At 41.8% G+C, this 23,812-nt stretch overlaps 1 protein-coding gene across 1 annotated transcript in view; it reads right to left on the bottom strand.

The window, feature by feature from the left end:
- Window positions 1-23,812, bottom strand: part of UTP20 (UTP20 small subunit processome component) — a 63,236-nt gene that overhangs the window by 35,537 nt on the left and 3,887 nt on the right. The window contains exons 6-23 of the mRNA XM_084205891.1: window positions 23,668-23,749; window positions 22,401-22,538; window positions 21,862-22,017; window positions 20,122-20,268; window positions 19,489-19,623; window positions 17,999-18,076; window positions 17,211-17,389; window positions 15,101-15,256; window positions 14,486-14,574; window positions 8,764-8,869; window positions 7,427-7,577; window positions 6,981-7,043; window positions 6,514-6,672; window positions 5,508-5,584; window positions 4,573-4,652; window positions 3,667-3,910; window positions 2,893-3,105; window positions 1,107-1,197 (exon numbers count right to left, since the gene is read on the bottom strand). Coding sequence (XP_084062017.1) covers window positions 1,107-1,197; window positions 2,893-3,105; window positions 3,667-3,910; window positions 4,573-4,652; window positions 5,508-5,584; window positions 6,514-6,672; window positions 6,981-7,043; window positions 7,427-7,577; window positions 8,764-8,869; window positions 14,486-14,574; window positions 15,101-15,256; window positions 17,211-17,389; window positions 17,999-18,076; window positions 19,489-19,623; window positions 20,122-20,268; window positions 21,862-22,017; window positions 22,401-22,538; window positions 23,668-23,749 — 2,344 coding nt within the window. The remainder of the gene's footprint in view (window positions 1-1,106; window positions 1,198-2,892; window positions 3,106-3,666; window positions 3,911-4,572; window positions 4,653-5,507; window positions 5,585-6,513; window positions 6,673-6,980; window positions 7,044-7,426; window positions 7,578-8,763; window positions 8,870-14,485; window positions 14,575-15,100; window positions 15,257-17,210; window positions 17,390-17,998; window positions 18,077-19,488; window positions 19,624-20,121; window positions 20,269-21,861; window positions 22,018-22,400; window positions 22,539-23,667; window positions 23,750-23,812) is intronic.

Raw genomic sequence — 23,812 nt, 5'->3', positions numbered from 1 at the left:
CAACTCAGCATATTCTGTGATTCCGAGATTCATTAAGACAGGGAAAAGAGTTGAGAAATACAGATCATTTCCCCAGGCAGCATCTTTATCAGTTCTTCAGTCTCCTACTAAATAGCACAGGCAAGTGTCATCAAAGGTCACTTTGCCATGACGTCCCTATGCCAGATGGACACACTTTGCATATACTAAGACACAGAAATGCAAACAGTAGGTGATGAAATAATCTTTCTTCTTGTGCCAGGCTGTTCTTCCCACAGTGATTTGACCTTTACACGACTGCCCAATATTTTGCTAAGAAGACAGGCAAGCAAACACATCGATCAACTGTTTTTCTAAGCAATACTTTGAGATAGACTGAAACAGAGATTCAATTTCTGTCTACTAGAGATTGTCAAATTCAGGGACTAAGGAGTGGAGCTTTCAACACCCACAGCCTCAGAAAACAAACTGGGAACAATGAGAGCAAACCCCAATCACCTGAATAAATCCACAAACTGGGAACCAACACAACCCTGTAAAATTAAAAAAATTAAAAAACAAAACCATTTTAAGGATTGTAAAATAAAGACTTAGAATCCCTCTTTGAAATCATAATTTTGACAATTCTTTCAGGGAAATCCCTAGAATCAAGCAAATTGAATATTCTTCAAGAAGAAATTCCTTTTTTGATGCTTGACAACCTTTTGTACATACTGGCCATACTCTTAGTACACAAAAGGCTGTAGGACAAAGACAGATCTCCTTCCATCTTCCCCAGATTTTGGATTCTAAATCCTTCCCCATATCCTGCATGAAGTGTAAGTGGAACAGATATACTCTGCAGATATACTCTCCTCTACACTCTTTCACCTTGCCAAAGACTACTACTTGTCTGCTGTCAGATCTGTTTGCCAGTGCCTGGCAAACTAAGCCAGGTATCTTAAGCACCTCTTTGCCTAAGGGGCTCATTTCAAGTGAAGCCTGTCAGCAAGTCCTCCCAAGGACAGCTCCTTTTTCAGCTATCACAGAGTTCAGAAAATGACAGCTTTCCCAGTATTAGACAGGGCTCTCAAAGAAGAAAGAGTTAATTTATTAGTAGTATTTCTAAAGTAAGCAGATAGCCTCACCTGGGTATACAAGGCATTCAACTTCTGCTCCAGATACAATGCACGAGGATTTGAGAATTTTGAGAAAACTTGTAAGTGGGCTATTAGTTGCCTGCAAAACAAAGCAATGATTTTTTTAAAATATCCAGGAGACAAGCAGGGAATTTAAGTTAAAATTCATTAACAAGAAACAAAACAAAACACAATACAAGAGGATCCCAAGTCTTCAGCATTATTTCAGACATCTCAAGAAGTGTCCTGCTCCCTAAGCAGCTCCTTCCAGCTGTCACTTCACTGCACAGAGAATGCCTTTACTTCAGCAGCACTGGGTAGGCTCAGTTTTTTTCATGAGAAAGGGGTACAGTCAGGACGCAGCTTACTTCTCTCTGCCAACCCAGCCTAGAACACCAAAATTCTGCACTTATCTCCTTGTTTATTCACTTGTCCATAACTGGTGCCCATGTTGCTCCTACCAACGTGATGGGCTGCATTCAGCCACAGACTGTACTGCACTTAACACTGGGCTGCGAGGACAGATGGGAGTCAGTTCCTCTAGCACTGGCAGGGCCACTCACATCTGCCCCACACCCTCCTCATGGAAAGGGACAGAGAAGACCAGGATAAGTGAGATCTCCTCTACCATGTGTGCTGTGGGACTGACAGAAGCTGTTCTCATTCTGCTGCTAATTTACACTGAACCCTCCACACACTTGAGCTGGGCCACCCTCTTCCATAGCTGGGCATAGACAAAGGATGAGTAGGATGCCTTCCAGGAACCCCACAGGGAGCCTAGAGCAGGTGCTCCCTGCTTCAGCCAGGCCTCCCAGGCACACACAGGGTGCAGCCCCATGAGGGAGTCTTCCCTGGCACAGACCTGACCCGGGAAGGGAGGTCACTCCACAACTCATTAACACACCCCCGGTAAATCTTTCATGCCTTTGTTACAGCTACCGGGAGCTAATGTTTCCACTTCACTGCACAGATGTTCTGAGATGGAGGTTGGGAAAACAACAAAATATCTTGGACTGTTACTGTATTTTAATTGCTGATAACTTGCAGATACAAGCCAGAATCTGGGAAAAAAAATGAAACACCCATAGGACACCTGGGATGAAATTACACTTCAGGTCACATATCAAATACTTGTCTTGTTCCGACATATAAGGTGACATTTTGAAGTTCTCTGTCTTTACAAGGGCCATCCTTTGTAAAAGAAGTGTCAGAATATAAATCTTTGTGCTGTATTTGTAAGGGATATTTGACAGAGGTCATCTCTGGGGAGAATTCATACAAAAAGCAACTTTCTCCATGTATTCAGCACTGCAACAATGACACTCAGCGACATGCAGCTCCAGTCTACCAAGTAAAAACCTTGGTTCCTAAGAATACAAGATTTATAACAGGCAGGAAATGGCAGAATCCCAATATTAGAATACCTAAACAAATAATCTAATTTTTCAAAGTGTTTAGCAATGCCCACAGTTTTCAAAGACTAACAGATATGCACAGAGAAGCCAGGGAAATTAGGTACAAGAGTCTCTGAAAACTTCAGAATACTAAACATTTTTTGCTTGAAGTAAAACACACCACAGACAGGTCAGCAGGTAATGAGATAATGATAAAACCTGGGCAATGTATTTGGATTTTTAGTACTGTACAGGCAGAATTTCTGACTTGTAATCCACTGAGAAATGATGAAGCACAAGCAAAAGAAGAAAAAATAATATATACAAACCCACATCTCGTGAGCTGCTGAATCTGCCTTTCCGTGAGAGCACTAGCAAAAGAGAAAACTAAAAATACTTACTTAGCAGCAGCTCTTCTTGTTTTCTTTTTTGGTACTCCTATACTAATTGGTTCCCCTTCTTCCTTTTCCTCTTCCTCCTCCTCCTCCTCGTCCTCCATAGCAACATCATTCACCTCTTCAGTGGGTATTTGTTTTGCTGCTATGGTACCACTAATTTTCCTTCTGAGATCCTGAGATGGAGCCACTAAGGAATCTGCTGGGTAGTACTCATTTCTGTGTTTAAAATAAAGAGGGAAGGAATTTAGAAGCATAACATTTTTCAAGGTTTCAGGGTAACAACATCAACTAAAAACCTCACCATTCTTATTGTAACATCTTATTATGTCCATCATACTGTCTGATATGTGCACACATATGCAAGCACACCACTGCTTTCCCTCCAGGGGCAGGAATTTGAATCAGCCTCTAACAAAATCAGTATTTTCCCCATCCTGGGGCAAAACACTTTGGTATTCTGTGATTCCAAACTACAGTGTGTTTTCATTAAAGAGGAACTGTATTTCCACTGAAATCACTCTGAGTAATGAGACAGACAATGGCAAGTCACTGAATGAGATCCTGAGCAGCAGAGACCCACTATTGTAAGTTTCATTTCAGCCTGCTTCGTTTCTAACAGAATCCACATTCCGATTTAAAGGTTATCTCTACTGGAAACAGACATGTCATCAGCCATGCATTCAAGAAATAAAGTCTGCAATGGGATAGCCAATCTTAAAACTCAGCAACACATTGAAAGGAATGTGTCTCCTCAACTGAAAAATAAATCTTACTTACCTAATGAATCTCAAAAGAAGTGGGGAAAGTTCCCTCGACCGAGGCTCCACTCTGTCTGGAAACTTATCCAGTGCTTTCCAAAGCAGGAACCGGTAATTTGTGTGATCCAGCCGTTCACTGCAATCTGTTCTACTCCTCAGCTGCTCCAGAAAGACAGTCCCCACCTTGCCTTCTGGCATCTTCTCACTTTCTGTTTCAGCAATGCTCTCCTCCTGTTCATCTAATTCATCTTGTAGCTCCATTTCTACAGAAGAGATAAGAAAATCTTTTCAGGTTACTTCATAACCACCAGTAGCAAGGGATCCATCCCCCATTACAAAAGTAACACATTTGGTGACATGCACCTGTTTAGACACCACTGTATTTAACACTGACCTGAAAGACACACATTGCTCAGAAAGTGTTCTAGGATACCTTGCAACCCTGGCACTTCTCAATTGGGCTCAGTTCCCTTGAATAACAGGGAAGTTCACAAATGGCTGCACACTTCTGCCTATATTGAAATATTAGATTGCATATGCCCATAGGTAAACCTCAAGAGCACACACAAGGACTGCGTGCAAAAATTCCACGGAGCAAGATGGTCTGCACCATTACACAGGTTTTGTCACTGCTCCTGACAGTCTGAGCAGTGCCAGCCTTAAGCAAAGATGAAACTGCTGCAGGGTTTCAAACAACCTGCAACTCCTTCCTGTAACGCAGGTGGCCTTTTCCAGCTACTGGCTTGGTGTTTAGGACAGAAGACACAGCTTCCTCACAAGCCTCTCCACTCCTGCCCTGGACATGACAGCACTACTGGTTCTGAATTCTCCCATCATACATAAATTTGGGGAACTTGAAAAACAGCCACAAAATTCACCATTAGCTGGGTTCCTATGATAACCATGCTTAGGATAGGTGACTTACCAGCATAGCTAGCAGCCCTCTCCAAATGTTCATACAGGACCTTCCAGAACTGTTTATTCTCCATTTCCTTTGCATGAGAACTAACAAAGTGGAATACAGCATGAAATTAGAAGGAAGATAAGAAAAGGCAAGCGTCACTCAGCTAGTTATCAACTACCACAATCAAAGGCTTTGATCACTGCTTTAATGTGGCTGTCCAGAGACAGGACATCTGCACAATGCAGCTGTAGAACTTCCTTGCCTTTTCTCATGGATCCCAAATGTCAACTGTTATTAAAATAATCTGGTTATATCCCATGACTTCAAATGAACTCAAATTGAGTAAAAATGTTCTCAAGCTTTCTACTGACTTCTGTACAGCAAATCATATAGAATCAAAGGAAGAATTACCATGGACATATCTTTTGAAGAGCTGATTTAATTTTTTCTTTAATTAATTCACTGGTTTGAAGAGGAAAATCCCATCCTTTTTAATCATACAACAAAGGGAGGAAAAAAGAAGATGAAGTCATGCTGAAAGAAGTCACTTATTTTTTCACCATGGTAAGACTTCCCTACTCTTTAGTACAATTTAGAGGTTTTCCAGTAAGGACTTAAAAGTTAGCAGATGAGGACACAGAGAGACTTCTTGTTCCTTCAAGCATTTGTGAAACATAACTCAAATCCTGCTACCTCTGACTAAAAACTCTGATGTTATTTGACTGTATTTGCTGCAAGTTCCCTTCAAAGTGAAAAAAAATAAATCAGGAAGTAAGTTGAAGAGTCTACACAGGCTGAGATTTGAGAGATCAAATTAATTTCAGAAGATCTCACATGAAGGTTCTCATGCACATCTCTCCAAACTGGACATTTTTTACCTCTTCAGTTCACAGAAGAATGAAAGGAATGTCCTGTGACACAACTACAGATTGCAGCATCCAACTGCATATACTCACGTTATAAGTTCAATTACAGGATCCCAGAGAGGGCTGAAGTTAATATAAAGCATTCCTAGTAAATATCGAAGAGGCACCTAGAATGACATACAACACCATCTTGTTGAGATGCTAAAAACAGTAGTTAAAGACCAACCAAGCTCCTCTAACCTTTCTTTCTCTCAAAGAGGAAACTTCGGTCTAAGAAGTTTTCAGGAGTGCTACAAGAGATAAAGGATGTCACATACATAATCATTTCTTCATGTGGAATATCTAGAACCCATTTACTTCCTCACAGCTTCATGTGGAAATCTAGAACCCATTTACTGTAAGCTACACTGAGATCTCATAACTCTATCAAAAAAACATGAATATGGAAAAACCAGTTCAATACAGATGATCTGGACTGTCTCTCTCACCAACTTCAGTGCTGCCACAGCAAAATGAGGGACTTCAGACAGATGAAAGTTTGCCCAGAGGAGTACTTACTGCACTATGGCCTAATAGCATGTTCTCCAGGCTGGCTCCTCACTGAGCTACATGGAGAAGGAGTGACCTACAATCCTTCCACATGGATGTGAGGCCCCCTTTAGCTCAGCAGCAGAGGACATTCAAGAGTTACAGGCATAAAAGATTTTCCTGCTGAAGCAAGACCCAGAAGTGAGGTCACCAACAGCCAGTGGGAGTCCTACCAATGTTAAACCACACCGAGGACATGGCAAGGTCATGAGTTTACATCTGCTCACATCTTGCTTCTCCCTGGAATCATTTGCCTTCCTTTCCATGACATCAAACCCAGATTAATCTGACTGTGGGCCCATTTATCTGGATACCACTGCTGTTCTACTAAACACAGTACTCCTGAGGACAATGGGATCTGTGATCCCTACTAACGAGTAAGTTTTCTAAAACCTAATCTGAGAGTTAATTGACTCTCATTAAAAACTCTGCAATCCATGTGATGAAATAAGAACATTCTCTTGGAATAAAGGAATGTGACAACTGCTTTTTGACAATAAATCCTTACCTCCTGCAAAGATCCACTTGGTATTGCAGGCTGCACTATGTCACATCTTAGTTTCCTCAAATGGAGAAGTTTTTCTCTGTAATCATTCACTGTTGCTGGCACAAGTTCTGCTTGGAGCAATATGGCAAATACTGGCTGGAATTCCCCTGTGCCATCACCCTGAACAAACAAGTGACATGAATTCTGTTAGAGTACCTTTATCTCATTGAAAAGTACTTCAAAAAAACTAGACAGACTCACAGCCATTCTGGACAAAAAAACAAAGTAAAAGGACTTGCTCTGGTTTCCACCATTTAAGCACACATCTGAAAACACAGGAGGTGGGGGACGAGACTGGAACGTGAAAGGACAAAAGGAGAGGACCACCTCTACCAGATACATTTTGTTTCTGCAAAGTGAACAACATTTCACACAAAACATGAAACACGGATAGCTTTGAAATGTTCAATGAAAAGCTTTAGCCCTACCTCAATCTGTGCAGAAGGTGGATTTTCAAAATGGTTTAGAATTCGAACCGTCAACAGCCGGACCTGTTCCAAGCAGAAGCATATGTCAGGCAAAATAAATTGACACATACAGAGAGGTCAATGTCTGGTAGAGCACGCTGATTTCACTAGGTTCATCTTGGAGCTGAGAAACAGATGAATTCCTGTAGTCTGGAAGGCAATTAGAAGTGAATGCATTATGCTCCTGCCCTAATTTAGCTCTAGGCAAGCGGCAAGGCTGACAGGGCAAAGAGTTAACCTCCGTTAACTCATGCCCCATTGACACAGGTCTAAGCAGACACTATGGGTAACAGCTTTACACAGCCTCAGGCTTCTCCTTTCAGGCTTTATCATTTAACTAAGATTACTACTTATGTTTTATTGTTAAAATACAAATTACTTTGCATGTGCTCAAAACAGCAGATTACCTTGGAAACACCAGTGGAAATATTAGGATGCAACTTCTCAAACAAGTCCATTAGGTTCCTTTGGGAAAGGGGCTCCTGGCAGCCACATAATGCCAGCCTCGTGTAATAGAGATCAGCCAACAGCAATGCAGAGGGGTCTGAAGGGAAAGTGCTAAAACAATGGATGATTTTATTAGCATACAGAAAGCACTGCAACAACACTGGTATTTAAAAGCAAGGCAATAGTGATAACTACAACCTTAAGGGAAAATTCCATGATTTCAGACTCTGCTTGCACCAGCAGGCCAGTGAAATTAGACTTCAACAGCACAATGACTCGTAGCTGTAAAACCCACGACAGCCCAAGAGGCATGAGATCCCTCCTTTGTGTCAATCAGGCTTGTTAAGATGAGACTTGCATGCTGGACACACAGCTGCAGAAAATAAACCTGCATAGGTCACACCAGGGCTTCTGCTACTGCCCAGGTGCTCAGTCAGTGATCAACTTCAAGACAAGAGAAATAATCTAGGCTTAGGTGAGACTCCAGGAATTCCATCTGCTCACAGAGAAACCTCCTTCTGCTACCTTACATCCCTTGCTCCAAGCAGGTTTCACATCCCCTGCCCAGAGCTGACAGGAGGGCACTAAGCTAAAGCTCATTCCCAATAATTCCAGTCTGATCTGGGCAAGTTGTTTTATTTCCATCACGCCTCAGACATGAGCACCATAATTTCCTAAATGAACAGGATGTTTTGAGGCTCAAGCCACCAAAGACTTGGAGATGCTAGAGAGAGCATTCAGCTCTCTCCCTGTCCCCCCAGCCAGAGTTTTCTGTGCTAATTATAAGTTAAATAGAGTCAAAATAAATAAAATGGAGTATACAAAATCTCCTCCCATTGTGGAGCAAGCACAAACTTGGATATGTAAGGACATGGTGGAATCCCAACACCAGCAGCAAACTCAGGCTTTTGACACAGCTCAGAAAGTGCCGCTCCTGTCTCTTTTATCATTATAATGTAACACAGAATTACTAAGTGTAGCATTCCAAAGCAAAACTAGAACCAGTGTTCCAACATAAAAGTACAACCAACTTATTTGACACACTACCCTGCAGCTAAGAAAACATCAGTTTGCAGAGAAAATGTCATTGAACAAGAACTACATCTACCCAGTTCTCCAAAAAAGGTGCCTACAACTTTGCTCCATTACACAACCACAATACTAAAGCAATACACCAGCATAACAGAATGGGCAGCACACAAAGAAGCATTTAACCAGCTCTTATATAAAGGCAAAGTCAAATTTTTGCCCTTCCAAGGAAAACCATGAAGCACCACAGAACCAGCAGTTTACTTACGTCACCAAGCTCTTGACACGCTCCACAGGTAACAAATGGAGTACTTCAGCAGATTCCACCAAACTAAGTAGAGTACTTACAGCTTGGCAAGCCACAAACAGGTTTCCTGGAGCAGGGAAAGAACAAGAACATCTTGTAAATTTACTCAGCTCTCAGTGACTTGTGCTTGTATGGTGCATGCCCATCCTGAAAAGGCTGGAGTTAGAGAAATAACGTAGCATGTGGATCCCAGAACTGGCATGTGTATTTTCTAACCATAACACATAACCATAACACATAAAAGAAGTGCTTCCCTGGCTATCAAAGTAAGTGCCTCCTCCAGCAAGCCAGCACTGAAAGCTGTGACAGCTCCCAGTTTGCATGTTTCCATCACACCCACATGTGCAGAAAGCAGGGATCTGGAGCTAAGCAGTGTGGCAGGAGTTGCAGACAGCACTCCGCTAAAAAGGAAGAAATGCTGCCAAATTGATATGAATGTAGCAAAACCAAAGCAAAAATATATACTGATGCTACCTACGACCACACAGGTGTCTATAAACTCTGGAACTTTGGCAATGCACTACTGTGTAAGATCTTTAAAGCTGTCCCATGTACCTAAAGACTGAGTATATATTAGTGAATGGCAGGTGGGTTTGCTGAATTTTGTCTCCTTTCTAAACCTTTCAGACTCCTTTTGAGATGGAGGGTTTCCTAGAAGTACAAGATAGCCAATGCCCTGCCAGGCAAGAAAGAGCAATTCCTTTCCCATCACACTTCTAAGTTGGCAAATAGGTTGCTTTAAAATAAAAAAAAGTAATTCCCCTCCTTCGTCGCTTTTCAGGTTGAAAAAAAAACTGTTCCCAAACCAGGCAAATTAAAGAAAGTTTTTAAAAGATTTAACTGTCTTACATGCTGCCAATGGAAAAGAAAAGGAAGTGAGCATTCATATCCTATTTATTCCTCTGCAAACATTCCTCTATTCTAAGTTGCTTAATTCTCCAGGTATGTGATTTCCCAGATCTTGCTAACCATTAACCTCCATAAGGAGCTCCTCAAAGACAGAAGAAACATCAAATAATGACAGGAAGAAACTTTCTGCATCTATCTGCATAGTGTAAGGACAGTTCCTAGGCTGCAATCTGCATAGCCTTTGGTAGCAGTATGCCCATGCTGGACAAAGATAGCAGCTTCCACCTCACTACAGACACACCTGTCTGATCAATAATGGAAGCAATTCCATACTGGCCCTGAAGAGCTGCCAGAGATACCTTGCTGTTGCTCTGACCCAGTTTTCAAGCCCGTTTCCTCGCACTCCACAGCAATCAGAACACCAAAACCACCCAGTTCTGGAACTTGCACTTTGCCTCATGGCTCAGAGAGCAGGAAGGTCAAATAGAGTACAGGGCTGGGAGCCTTGCACAGGCTGTGCGAGAAGAACTGGAGTCCTAGTAGAGAAGGTGAAGGAATTGCAGGAAATCATGGAGGTGGAAAGAACGCCAGGGGATGAAAAAAGGATCCAGGAACCCTAGTTTGGGGGAAGGGTGAAGAAAAACAAGCAAGTAAGTATAACATGGGACAATAGGAGGCATGAGTACAGGACTCAGGATGCATTTATTTTCTTTTCCCTTATCAAAAAAGGAAGAAAAGGCAATGTGCCTCTGGCATGCACACAGAGCCTGAGCAGTGCTGCTACTACTGCCAGCAAAGATGAGACCCAAGAAAAGAAATTCTAGATATTCCTTTTTTAGGCTAAGTACATTACCAATAAAACAATCATGACAGCATGAAAAACCTGCAAATATGATAAAAGAAAGACATAAATGCTTGACAAAGCTTCTTTAAAGAAGAAAAAGCAATAGACCTGATTGGTGGATACATTTAGGAATATTAACAAAGACATTATAAATGGAAAATGACAGACAGCCCTTACAAACAAAAGAACAATGAACATTCAACCTGGAGCATTCTAAAAGTTGTTTATAGTTTGCCACAAGGTCAAATACTTTCTAGTCTCTGAGTAACTGCCCTGCTCTATACAGGCTCAGCTACTTTTTTTTTTTCCTGGTCAGAGAGGGAAGACAACCAGTGACCATCTCTTCCTGGAGAAAAGACTGGTGGTGTCACTTGGGTCAGAGATGGTGTGGTGGTTTTGGCTGGGATAGAGGCAATTTTCTTCATAGCAGCTGGTATGTAGCTCTGTTTTGGATTTGTGCTGGAAACTGTTGATAACAGAAGGGTGTTTCTGTTACCAAGGAGTAGCACTCACACAGCACCAAGGGCTTTCCTGTTCCTTTGCTGTTTCTCACCCCACTCCACCAGTGGGGAGGCTGGGAGTACACAAGGCATTGGGAGGGGCGTTGGCATTTAACTCCAGCCAGCCACCAAACCCCCTGCAGCCACCTGCCCGCTCCCCCACCAGCAGGATCAGGGAGAGAATCAGAAGGGTAGAAGCTAGAAAACTTGTGGGTTGAGATAAAGCAAAAAAGCCATGGACACAAGCAAAACAGAACAAGGACCTGGTCCCACGGACAGGCAGCTGCTCATCCATCTCCAGGAGAGCAGGGCCCCATCACATGTAGTGATGATTTGGGAACACAAATGCCACCACTTCAAACATCCCCTCCCTTCCTCCTCCTTTCCCACAATTTATATACTGAGCATGCAGCGATAAGGTCTGGAGTATCCCTTTGGTCAGTTGGGGTCACCTGTCCTGACTGTGCCTCCTCCCAGCCTGCCATGTACCCTAAGCCTCCTTGTCAGCATGGCACCATGAAAAGCAGAAAACGCCTTGGGAGCAGCACTAGTAACGAAAACACCTCTGTATTATCAACCCTGTATTCAGCACAAATCCAGAACACACCATGATGAAAACTAACTCTACCAGTGGAACACAGCTGGGACAGCTGACCTCACTGGTCAAAGAGATATCTCCTGTCATACAGCACCATGCTCAGCATTTAAAACAGGGGGAAGAAGTAGGCATGGCATTTGTCTTCTCAGGTAACTGTTATGAAAGCCCTGCTTTCCTGGGGATAGCTGAACATGTGCCTGCCCTTGGGAAGTGGTGAATGAATTCCTTGTTTTGCTTCACCTGCATGCATGGCTTTTGCTTTACCTGTTAAACTATCTGTATCTCAACCCTTGAGCTTTCTCCCTTTTTACCCTTCTGATGCTCTTCCCTCATCCCTGCTGAGTAAGCAAGCAGCTGTGTAGGGCTCAGTTGCTGGCTGAGGTTAAGATACATTTCTTTCTGGTACCCAGCATGTGGCTTGCAAGGTTAGAAGAAACAGCAATATGCCTCTGGCACACACAGACCCTGAGCAGTGCAAGGTTGCAGTGTGCTAGACTGAACCCTGATTGATAGCTGTTATTGCTGTTTAGCTATTAATATTAATTAGCAAGCTTCTGTGCCTGCCACAAGGTTTGCTTGTCTTACTGTTTATTAGCAGCCAGTGATCATTAGTGACTGCTTTTTGCTTTCACAGCCGTAGTGCTGTACTGCCTAGCATCCTTCTCTGCTCTACCTGGAACATTCTGATAACAGCCATGGCAATGCACCCAGGTGGGCAGGTGGCCAGGGCAGTGCTGCTCTTTCTGTCCTGCTGTACCAGCCAGGCCGGAACTCCAGCGTGAACTTGAGTGAATTGGATTGTGACCTGTGGACGAGCCAACACAGGAGCAGGACATCCCAAAGCACCTCTGCCTGTGGCTAAGTCCATGACAAAGTAGGTACATCTCAAAGCACCTATGGCTTTAGTTATGTCTATGCTGAAGCAGGTGTACCTCTGAAGGAATTGTGACCCAAGGGTAAATCCATGCTGGAGAAAGTACACCTGAAGCATCTGTGCCTGTGGGTAAGTACATGCTGCAGCAGGTACACTGTGAATCCTCACCAGCTATGTATGAGGTCATGCTGGAGCACCTCAAAGTGTGTGGCCACAGACAAGTTCATGACAGAGCAGGTACATTCCTGAGGGAGAGCAGCCATGAGTAAGGCCACATTTGGAGCAGGTATATCTCTGAAGGCACTGCAGCCCATGGATAAGGCTGCCCTGGAACAGGTGCACCCCAAAACACCTGTGGTGACGGGGAAGCCTACACCACAGCAGGTATACCCCAGGAGAAACTGGGACTCATAGGTAAGACTCCACTTGGAGCAAGTACTCCCCTAACAAGACTGTGGGTAAATTCAAACCCAAGCAGGGGCAAGGAAAAGAGTTCATTGCAATGTTAAACCCTGGGGCCTAGCCCAAAGGGACTGGGGTGGAGATTACAAGAGATACAACTTGAAATTGTTGCAACCCATTTCAGTTGCATGTTGTAGGTTTGTCACATGTTGTAGGAATCACTATAGCAGCCAAACCCATGGAGGACAAGTTTTAGAAGAAGCAGTGCAAGTGCAGCAGTGAATTAACTTGAGCTGATTCTGGTGGCAAACAACTCAACCCAAGACACCAACTCTCCTGTCCTGAGTGACCACCGTAACAGATGGAACCCAGATTCATGGATTAAATGAACTCAGCAGATCAGCAGATATTCTGTGAACATTTTACAGGGGTGGTCCACAGACTAAGGGAATGATATTATATCAAAGGATGGGAGGGGAAGAGGTGGATAATGAGGTTGCATTGGATAGGGTGGTACCTGAGCATGACATAAATGGTATTGAATAACAGGCAGAGAATGTGCTGGTTTTGGCTGGGATAGAGCTGAATTTCTGCACAGCAGCTGGTATGAGGCTCTGGCTTGGATTTGTGCTGAAAATAGTGTTGACAACACAGGGATGCTTTTGTTATCAGTGTGCAGCACTCACAAAGCATCAAGGCCTTTTCTGCTTTTCATACCAGCCCACTAGTGAGTAGGCTGGGAGTGCACAAGGAGCTGGGAGGGAACACAACCAGGACAGCTGACCCAAACTGACTAAAGGGGTATTTCAAACCCTATGGTCATGCTTAGCAGATACAGTGAGGAATGTTCAGACTGATGGTGTTTATCTTCCCAAGTCACCATTATGCAGAGCCCTGCTTTCCTGGAAGTTTCCTGCCCACCCATGAGAAATGGTAAATGAATTCCTTGTTTTGCTTTCCTTCTATGTGTAGCTTTTGCTTTACCTATTAAGCTGCCTTCACCTCAGTCCACAAACTTTCCCACTTTTACTATTCTAATTCTCTGCCGCATCCCACTGGGCAAGTATGAGCAGGTGAGCAGCTGTGTGGGGCTAAGTTGCCAGCTGGGGTTAAACTACAACAGTCTTTTTTGGCACTCAACATGAAGCTCAAAGGGTTTGGGACAATGATATTTAATTGGCATTTATAGCTGTCATTGATGAGTAGCTATTAACTGACAGATGCTAATGTCCTAAACTTTGCACTACAGGTTTGAATTGGAGCTTATGAGTCAATAGTCTCTCCTTCACTTGACAGCTTCAGTCTGAATTTGATTTAGATAGATTTCTTTCCTCTTTTTTTCCCTTACTTTCCTCTTTTCCTTCCCAATTACCTCGGTCTTCCACTATGCAAGACATCTGTCACCCCATCATTATTATGAACAGCAAATGTTCCTCCATTGTTTCCTGGAGGTTGTTTCTTCCCAAGCTTTACTCTTCTAGTTTAAGTCAAGATGGTAATTTTGGATACAATGCTACCACTATTCATTTTCATGCTTTGTGCAATCAGAAAAACTGCCCTTTTTTTTATATATATATCAACAAATAGCAAATAAACAGGAAGTAACTGTAACTGACCTTTGCAGAGGCTTCCTTTGTCAATGGCTGTGAAGAGAGAGTCTATAAAACTTGTCACATGAGGCAGAATGTGGTCTTTGTTCATTGGTCTGTTCAAAATAAATGGGAAGACTTTTATTTCTGTTACACTGACACCTACGTATAAAAGCTTTCTATCCCATTTATCTCTATTAAATTACAGGTAGCTCATTCCAAGTTTGAAACCAGCAGCAAAACCTTTTTGCTATTTCTGACTCACAATTTAAGTTGTAGCATTCACTGCATCTTCTTTCTAACTAGTCCTTCAATAATTACTGAAAAAATACTTGAGAGAGGATAGTGCTTAAAACACACAAACTGATATGTGTCAAGAACATCTCTATGCACTAAAGCACCAAATTTAGTGAGTAGGCAATCAAGAAGCTGATATTCTATTCCTGTCTTTACTGTTGACTCATGGTATTTCCATGCAGCACTTGTTTTTGCCTTCTAACCCCAATTTCCTGAGCCTAGCACTAGCACTTACTGTCCTTTCCTTAGTAAAGTGATTTCTTACAGAAAGAGAGCTAACAGGCAGTAAGAAGGTAGACAGTACTACAGAAATACATGACAACAGTACCTTAGAATATCCCTTACCTAATATGTGGTAGTACAACCAAGGCAACCCAAGACTGTGAAAGGTCAGTGATGTCTTCCTTCTCTGGTAAATGCATTAAAGACAGTACATGATCCAACACTGGTACTCCTGCCTTTCCTCCTTGTCTTTTACTTGTTTGTTGCCTTGTATTAGAGCTAAAAATAAACCCAAAATTTTTATTAATTCACCACTGCATATTACAGAGTGTTCCTTTTGCTCCTATGATATTCAAAATTATGTTGTCTACTTTTAGGAAAAAAGACTTGCATAACACAAGAGATTTTTTTTCTTCTCAATGTTCTCTACTGCACAAAACATCATCTAGTCATGCTGAAGAGCACAAAACATGGCCCACAAGAAATGTCAGGTCTTTATTTCAAGTTCAAATAATATTTCTAAAAGAAAAGACACTGGTTCTCAGTTGGACACCCTCACAACTGGGACATATAGACTCTAGCAACACCTGAGAGTCATCTCTATAGCTGTTGTTAATAAACATGATAACATTGACATAGATGGATGACAGAAAACAATCAGTGAGGTAAAAGTTTTGGGACTTCAATGGAATCACAAGGTGAGCCCAAATCAACAAGCCTATTTGCAGGCAGAAAGGGTTGATGCCATACTGGAACATATGAACAGGTGTCCTTCACACTCATCCACAGCAATCTTTCCATTCCACCCAGTGCTTGCAAGATCAGTCAGAAGGCTGCATAGGCTTCACTCTTCAAGAAATACAGAAGCTCATAAAAAGCCAACAATAAGAATTATTAGAGGCTTAAGAAAATATGTTTATGAGATAAACCTCAAGGAATTAGGATTGTTGGTCCAGTGAAAGAAGATCTTAGACATGTCTGATGATGAAAGCCTGCTAATTCTAAAAGCTTGATGCAAAGAGTAAGAAATATTCTGCTCTTTATGTTTCCAGGAGATAAGATAATCAGCAAGGGATTTAAACTGCTGTAAAGAAGGTTGAAGTTATACACTGAGGACTGGGGGGAAAACCCCCTAACAACCCAAGAAAAAACCAAAAGCCAAAAAGCCCAAATAAAAAAAAAACCACCTGTATAAGTATAAAGATATCAAAGTATGGCACAGACTGCCAGAGGCAGCTCAGAAATCTCAAGAATTGGAGTATTTAAAAACTAGGTAGGAGACAGTGTATGCAACTCTTGAGATGTCTCCTGACCGTAATTTACACACTGACATTCCAAGAGCACAAAGAATCAGTCCAAGCAGGACCACGGTCCTTGCAGCTCTGTGCTCCAAACCACTGAAAAAATAGAGATCAAGAAACAAAGAAAACAAGGGAAGAAAACCAAATTTAATAATTTTGACTCAACTTTCTGTTCCCAAAACCTCAGTGCTTCCACTACTATTAAATAAAAATAGGAAAAAAACACCCAGAGTAGACTGCTTAAAGGAAAACCCAAACCTTACATAAAAGGCAATACAAAGTCAAAAGTTTTGAATTAGCTGAGTCAGAATTACTAGAAAAATCACTATCATTAGATTAGCAATGGTCATTCTGTGCTTCAGTGGTTAGCCCTAATTCTCTAAAGAGGCTCCAGGAAAGCAACCACTTCATTGTAACCAAGCTAGGTTTGCAACTAAAAGCAATCAAGCTGTGCCAGTACAGCGCTGCTTCTGGATTAATTACATGTCCTTTGATATCCAGCTGTGCTCTATGGCAAGACTATTGCACTGCTGCCAAGAAAGCTCCTGGACAAGACATATGCATACAGGGAAAAAAGCTGGGGCACAGGCAGGAGGTTAGAAAAGATGAGAAGCTGAACTGCTGCACTCACTACAAAGATTAACTGCCAAGGGATGCAGTTTGCATGATGGTGTAACAGATCCCCATCATATGTGCACCACAGCACTGTTTGTATCAGTGACCACCTTTCCAAAGCAGTATCTCTTCTCATATGATTTCAAAAAGAAAAGTGATGTCCTACTATATCACTTGATTTGCAAATCTGCCAGCAATGCTGCCATTTTATGCAACTCCAGCAAATACTGGAGGGCAACTTTTATGTGCTCTGCACTGCCTTCAGGCCTAGAGCTACACAGACACATCTAGTGTTAGCTAAACTTGATAAGACTCACCTGACAGATGCTTCAGTGAAAACAAGAGGATACTTTTCAAATGCCATTGAACCAATGGTAGGAGGCTCTGCTTTCACCAAAATGAGTTTAGCCAGAATTGCCACAGCCTCATCCTTTGTGATGGCATCTGTGCCAGAGAAGCAATGCTCAATGTATTCTAGAAAGCATGGGAGAAAATGCTGGAGACAAAACAAACAAAAAAAAGGTAAAAAGTCAAAGATTGGCAAGTCTCTTTAATCATCATCCAATCCACAAAAAAACCCTTGACACAAACCACAGGGAAATCCAAATGCTCAAAAATAAGCCAGCAAAGGATTGGACTTATCAGTTCTAGTGCCCCTAGACACCAGCAGGGACTGTAATTTAATGCAAAAACTCATTCTGCACCAAATCCAGTCTTATCAGGACACTCCAGATCCTTGACTTGGCTTTCACCTCCCATTGCATTTAATTAATTTGATTCCTCCCAGATCACCACTTATTCTTCATTTCTACTTAGTTTCTCCAGAACTCATCCTCTTCCTCCCATCCATAACATACCCTCTTAACAAGCTTCTTTTTGTGAACAGATACTTATCACCTTCTCCAGCTCTGAGAACCCTTACAGAACTTTAACACAATAGCACAAGTAACCTCCTTCCTTCTTATCAGATCATAACAGAAGTTTAAATAACCATCATGTCAATACACAACAATCCTTCAGCATTCAAGGCAGGTAAGTATACTGTGGATTCTCCAGTTCCCTTTAGCAACAAAAATAAACATAATGCACAATCACTTCCACCTACCCTCTCAAATTGCTTCATTGTGAACATTGCTTCAGAGAATTCCAAAAGAAAATGCCGTTCAAATCTACTTGCAAATACCTGCAAGATGCAAGTGAAAGGTTGCAGAATGAGAGACATTTCATACCCATGGGACATGTTTTCTGGTATACAAATCAAGCATTCTTTGAACTCTTGAGATACTCTGCCTTGTCCTCTTGCTAATTCCAGCACAAAGAGCAGCATTGTTTCCAAGTGACAATTCAGGTCCAGAAATGCACACTCCTTTTTAACAAACCCTACTGACACAACCCTTTTTGACAAACACTGCTGGATCCTACTGTCTCTGTGCAAAGACAACTGAGCTATCTCTTCAGTGTGATATGGAAAATAGAAGTTGAAAGTTCTAGGACTGCAGCACAGACACACTAACTGTTAGCAAAAAGCTTAGGCCCAAAACATATTTCAACTCGGCATGTTTTCTGTGTAGCAGGTTGCAGAAAGTTTACTACCTCATGGGTAGAGCAAACCTCTGTGCTTTTGAAGGATCCAAAAGAGGAACAGCCCTTTGAGATACCCAGGATCAGTACTCCTCAATGCCAAGCTAAAAGACACACCCAGATCTCTTTCCCAGACCCTTCAGAACACAAGGACAGCTTTAAGCCTCCTCCAGTTTAACAGAAGCCCACAGAAATACCCTCAAATGTTTGAAGAAGTCTGCTGAGCAAAACTGGCCTCATGCCACAGGCAAAACCAATCTTACTTCAGCACAAGTCAACACTGAAGACCAGATGAAATTTGATCTTCTTTAAACAACTGCAAGTTTTGCTTCCCCATTGTAAATCGCGTGGCATTTTTATTTGAAATATTTTTTTCACACACACTACAACTATGGTCTACACCGTTAATTGCAAAATTATAACTTTTTGTAACGTGAGAACAGAAGCAGACTCCATGGTATAATCTCCTGTTGATCTTTGCAACACTACATTTGATAGGAATGTATGCAGCTAATAATGTCAATGCTCCAGGAGCAAAGGTAGTACTGAAATATGCTTACCCCTGTACTTTCTAAATCAAAACTGCACTTGTGTGAACCTTGTTCACAAGGCTAAGGCATGCTCATTAAATGCTTGGAAACTTAATGAATTTTTTTTTCACTAAGTTTGACTCAATGATCTGCTTTATCACCATAGCCAGGACACATTCCTTCACTGCTCTCCTTCCTTTCTCTACAGAGGCTATAGGTGTTTGAATTAGAGCCTGGATTTCATTGCAATGATGTCTGCCATGGTGACACTGCTATATTGACAGCCTGTGCAAGACTGTCAGGGAATCCCAACACCTCATCAGACTTTATTTAAGGCATTGGGCAGGTTCTTCATTATCTGTGCAAAAACGCTGAAGGGAACCTTATAGAATATTTCCTAGCCTGAAACAGAATGTCCAGAAACCACCCTGCTCTAGGGAATTTGAAGACTGGGATTTCTGGTATAAGCAGCAATCCTTTTTACCTTCTGAATAGCTTCCTTGGTCAAAGAGTCTGGCAACAAAACATTTTCTGCCAGCAGGAATGCAGAAATGACATTCAGCAGCATCTTGCAGCAAGATGATGAGAGACATGGTGTTTGTAACATTTTTACTAAAACCTGAAATGAAAAGAGAGAACTCATATCTGTCCATGAAGATAATGATTATCTGGTCTGAATGGCCTGGACAGTCCCTGGACCAGGAGGGCCACAGAATTCTAAGCTTCAGCCCACAGAAACAAATCCTAATAGCCCCACTGAAGTCTGAAGGCCCTAAATCTAGCCTAATGGGGTCAAATGTATGTAAATCTGGCAGAACTGCTCTATGCCACTGATATGGGGGGGATCTCCTCCACAGTGGCAGGGACAGACTCTAGAAGCAGTAGCTCATTTTCCCCATTGTTCATTTAAAGCTGGGCTACACCAGCATTACCATACAGAGGTAAAATCTCACAGGATCAGAGAGGTAACAATACTCAAAATATATGTATGTCTCTGTTCACTCAAATCCCAAGCCCAGTGATGCATCAGAAATATGTACAAATGCTTCAGCTGACCATACCTCTTCCATATTCAAACAATACTTCTCTGACACATCTAAGTGCCAGTCTGACCTACCTGACAGACATCCTCAGGCAGTGAGATTTTAGATCCATTTGCATGTTCCACTAAGATCAGATAAGCTTGCAGAATCCTTTCCATCTGCTCTGAAGCCACAGAGCAGTTGACCTTTGTTATTTTCCTCTGCAAATCTAGGAGTGACTCCTGTTTAAATAAAATAGGGAACTTAAATGCTTCAGATAAATGAATTCTGTTTCACTTACTGCTATTTGAAGGACATTCTGAAGAAGCAGTATCTCAGCTGCCCAACAAACTATTATTGGCTCTTTCATACATATTCCACAAATTAAACTGCGCAGAAACACTGTGAAATTTCCCTTAGGTAAAAAACACATCCCAGATTCCTTGGACAGAAACACAAGGAACTCCTAAAATGAGGGTTCCCAGAAAGGCTGACACTAGACATACACAGTAGGAAATAGAAATATTGAGTTCCACACACACAATGGTTTGGAAGCACCCAGCTTTCACTGGAATTTTCAGAATTTAGGTACTTTTACACTTTATGCATAATTTTGCTAATGTGGATGCTGCGAGATTACTCATATAATTTACATTCTGCATTAGTCTCTTTCTGTCCAGAGAGACAGAAGATATAAACTCCTACCCTTGATCCAACAAACTGAACCCAATTTAGACAGCTATCACAGACTACATGAATACTTCCCTCTGAGCAAAATATCCCTGTGCATCCATCAGTTCCCAGGGTAAAAACAAAAGACTCATTAAAACTAAAAGGAAATATGTCACAAATTGCCAAGATTTCATAACAACTGCAGATGCTGAGTCAAAGAAACCTCAGGGATACAAAATATTCAGTGGTAAACAAATCGGTAGCTAATGACAGTTAGGTTAAAACTGCTTATCATATTGGGTGAGGCCAGAGGAACAGGATGGGATTTTTTAGGAAACTGGTTAGTCACAGGAAAGCAGTCTCAAGAAGGAACCAATAGGAGTTATTTACCCATGCTGGAAGGACTACCCTAAAAATGCTCATGTGAACCATTTCCTGCAGTTTCCCATTTCATCCCTCTCACGAGCACAACTGGCAGAGTCTGTTGTCAGTTGTAAGAGGCTTCAATCCCCCTTAGCAAATCTTTGCAAATTTTTAAATATTGCTCAGGTAAGTAAAACGCAGTGCCAGGCTGTCTCATTGATGATTATTCTACATCAGTCTGATCCAACACAGCACAGTGCACAGCACTAAGCTGTACTCCTTCAAACCAGAGTGTAACCCCCAAGCAGCAACACAGGAACACCCAGACTGAAAACATTCTGATTTTCAGTACTTGGCTGCAAGGCTCAAACTTGGATTTCCAGGTTTAATCCAACTCTGCCTTAAAAAGATCTGAAGGGCAAAAAGCTTCCTTTTTTCTGTCATAAAGTGGTTTTGAACCACCAATAGTTCAGCAACATAAAACAAACACTACATTCCAGCAATAGTTCTGCAATGCATGCAGACTGTACAAACCATCCTTGCCCAGCCATAGGACTAAGTTCCAAGTCTCACCTGCAGTAGCTCCCTTCTCAATCACAAAACAGCCACCAGGGTAACTCCAAGCTTAGAAAAGAAGGGTGGAATTTTTCCCATGACCCTGTGTTTTATGTTTCCAAAGCAGATAAAACCCCATTTCCGGTCCAGTAAAACACAAATACTTCCCTCAATAAGTGCAGAATTTTTTCTCAGTCACTCATGAATAAAAAAAATAACAGTAGGAAGAAAAATAACCAGTGTACCTCCAGGCACTTGAAGACAATGTCAAAATGCTCCTTATGGATATGTACTGCAGCTGATCTGATCATCTGCTTGAAGGCTTCTCCAACAGCTACCCATGGTAGCTCAATTTCTTCTTCAGTCATAGGCCCCAGCTTCTTCAGAATTAACTTCATAGCCTGCACAGGAAAAGAGTATATTGTGTTCTTACACTTAGAAAATAAATCTAGCAATCCTAGAACTAATTAGTGCAAGATACTGCTAAAATATTCCAGTGGTCTCAATTCTTTTTAGAATTGAGAAAAAAATAGGCTATCACCTAAAATCTGAACTATGAGCAAGAAGTGTGATTTCAGCATACAGGAATACTGAGAAGGAATTACTTAAAACAGCCTTCCTGTCTCCAAAAATATTCATAGTAGGCTTTCAGATCCCACCAGGTAATTACCAACATGCTTATCACCGAGGAGCCACTGAGGTGAAAGAGAAAACACCCCTGGTTTCAGTGAGCACTGCCTAAGGCCCGTTACAGTAACAGTTAAAGCAGCAATCTTGTCTTTACCGTCTCTGCACAGGAGTGGAACATGTTTCGAACACCCTTGCACATCTCAAAAAGCAGCTGTCCTACACCTTCCACCTTTCCAGGGTGCTCTCCCAGGTCATGGAGCATTAAATTGAAGAGTTCATTTTTATCAGAAACCTACAAAACATAAGGAGAAAAAAAAGTTATCATCTATTCAGAGCTGCCAGACGGCCAGAGACAATCAAAAGGCTCCACAGCACCATGCTGTTCTCCTAGTCCTGCCTTCCCACAACAGTCCAAACTCATTATTTCTGTGACCACACAAGGAAATTCAAAGAAGAAATTTGATCAGCTATTCAGTCACTACCTCTCCCACAACCCCAGAATGTACACAGGTCTGCTGAGGTCACTGCAGCTGAAATATATGGGTTTCATTCTTCTCGTGCACATTTAAACACGTGCATAAATGCACTGTTAAACTGGACACAACTGAAACAAAAAAGTCCCTGTCCTCATGAGAAAAAGACATGAATCAGCTGAACACAGAATCCAGTCATCCAAAACTAGAACCACACTTGAGAATACTGCAGGGGCTTCTGGTCCAATATTGTAAACACCTCAGTTTCTGAAAAGTTGACTTAAGGTTCAGAAATTTCCAAAAACAACCAAGCAAATGAACATGCCTTATAAAGGTCTCTCAACTTAGGACAAAAATGGGGATGCTTAAACTTGCTAGCCAGTCTAAGGAATGTACGCTTTTGTATGTTTTGACTAAAGAAAACCCAACGATTAACACTCACTTTCCCTACTTCATGAAAGGCTGCTGCCTATTCTTGGCTGATCTGCCTGGGAATGTTACATACAGTGATCTTCAGGAGTGGAAAAATGTCACAAGAATTTCAGTTCTACAAAGTATTTGTGAAAGTATTCGTATTTAGGTATTCGTGAAAAAGCCAGTAGGCAAAAGGTTTAAGCATTTCCTTAAACAAATTCAAATCTCCCTTCTGCAGGATTACCTTACTATTTCTAGTCATTTTAGATAAACCAACCACAGGCATTTAGTTTAATGTCTCTAAACAGAGAGTGCTAAGGCCTATTTGCCACTACTGACACAGAATGCATGACATTCTCAGTATGACAAAAAAAACTCAACCCAACAAAATGACCAAAAAATGACAACTCAAGACACGCTGTATGCCAGTTCAGGCTTTGCTAACCCTCCTCTGGAGAAAACCTAATATTGCACATTGAAACCAAGAACCACCTCAAAACGAAGATAGCATCAAGGAACAAACATCCCACTTACCTTTCTCATTAGAAAGACAAAACTTTCAGCGGCAAAGTTTCTGATGTGGAGTTTGTGGTGAGCCAGCAGGGTGCTGTACAGGCTACAAAGACACAAAATAACCCATTGTCTTAGGGGCAATGCAAGAATTGCCATCAGCTGGTTA

The sequence above is a fragment of the Fringilla coelebs genome (genome assembly GCF_963513975.1).
Source record: "Fringilla coelebs genome assembly, chromosome: 5".
Classification (NCBI taxonomy): domain Eukaryota; kingdom Metazoa; phylum Chordata; class Aves; order Passeriformes; family Fringillidae; genus Fringilla; species Fringilla coelebs.
Note: the sequence above shows the minus strand (reverse complement) of the source record. Positions and strands in the feature narration are given on the sequence as shown.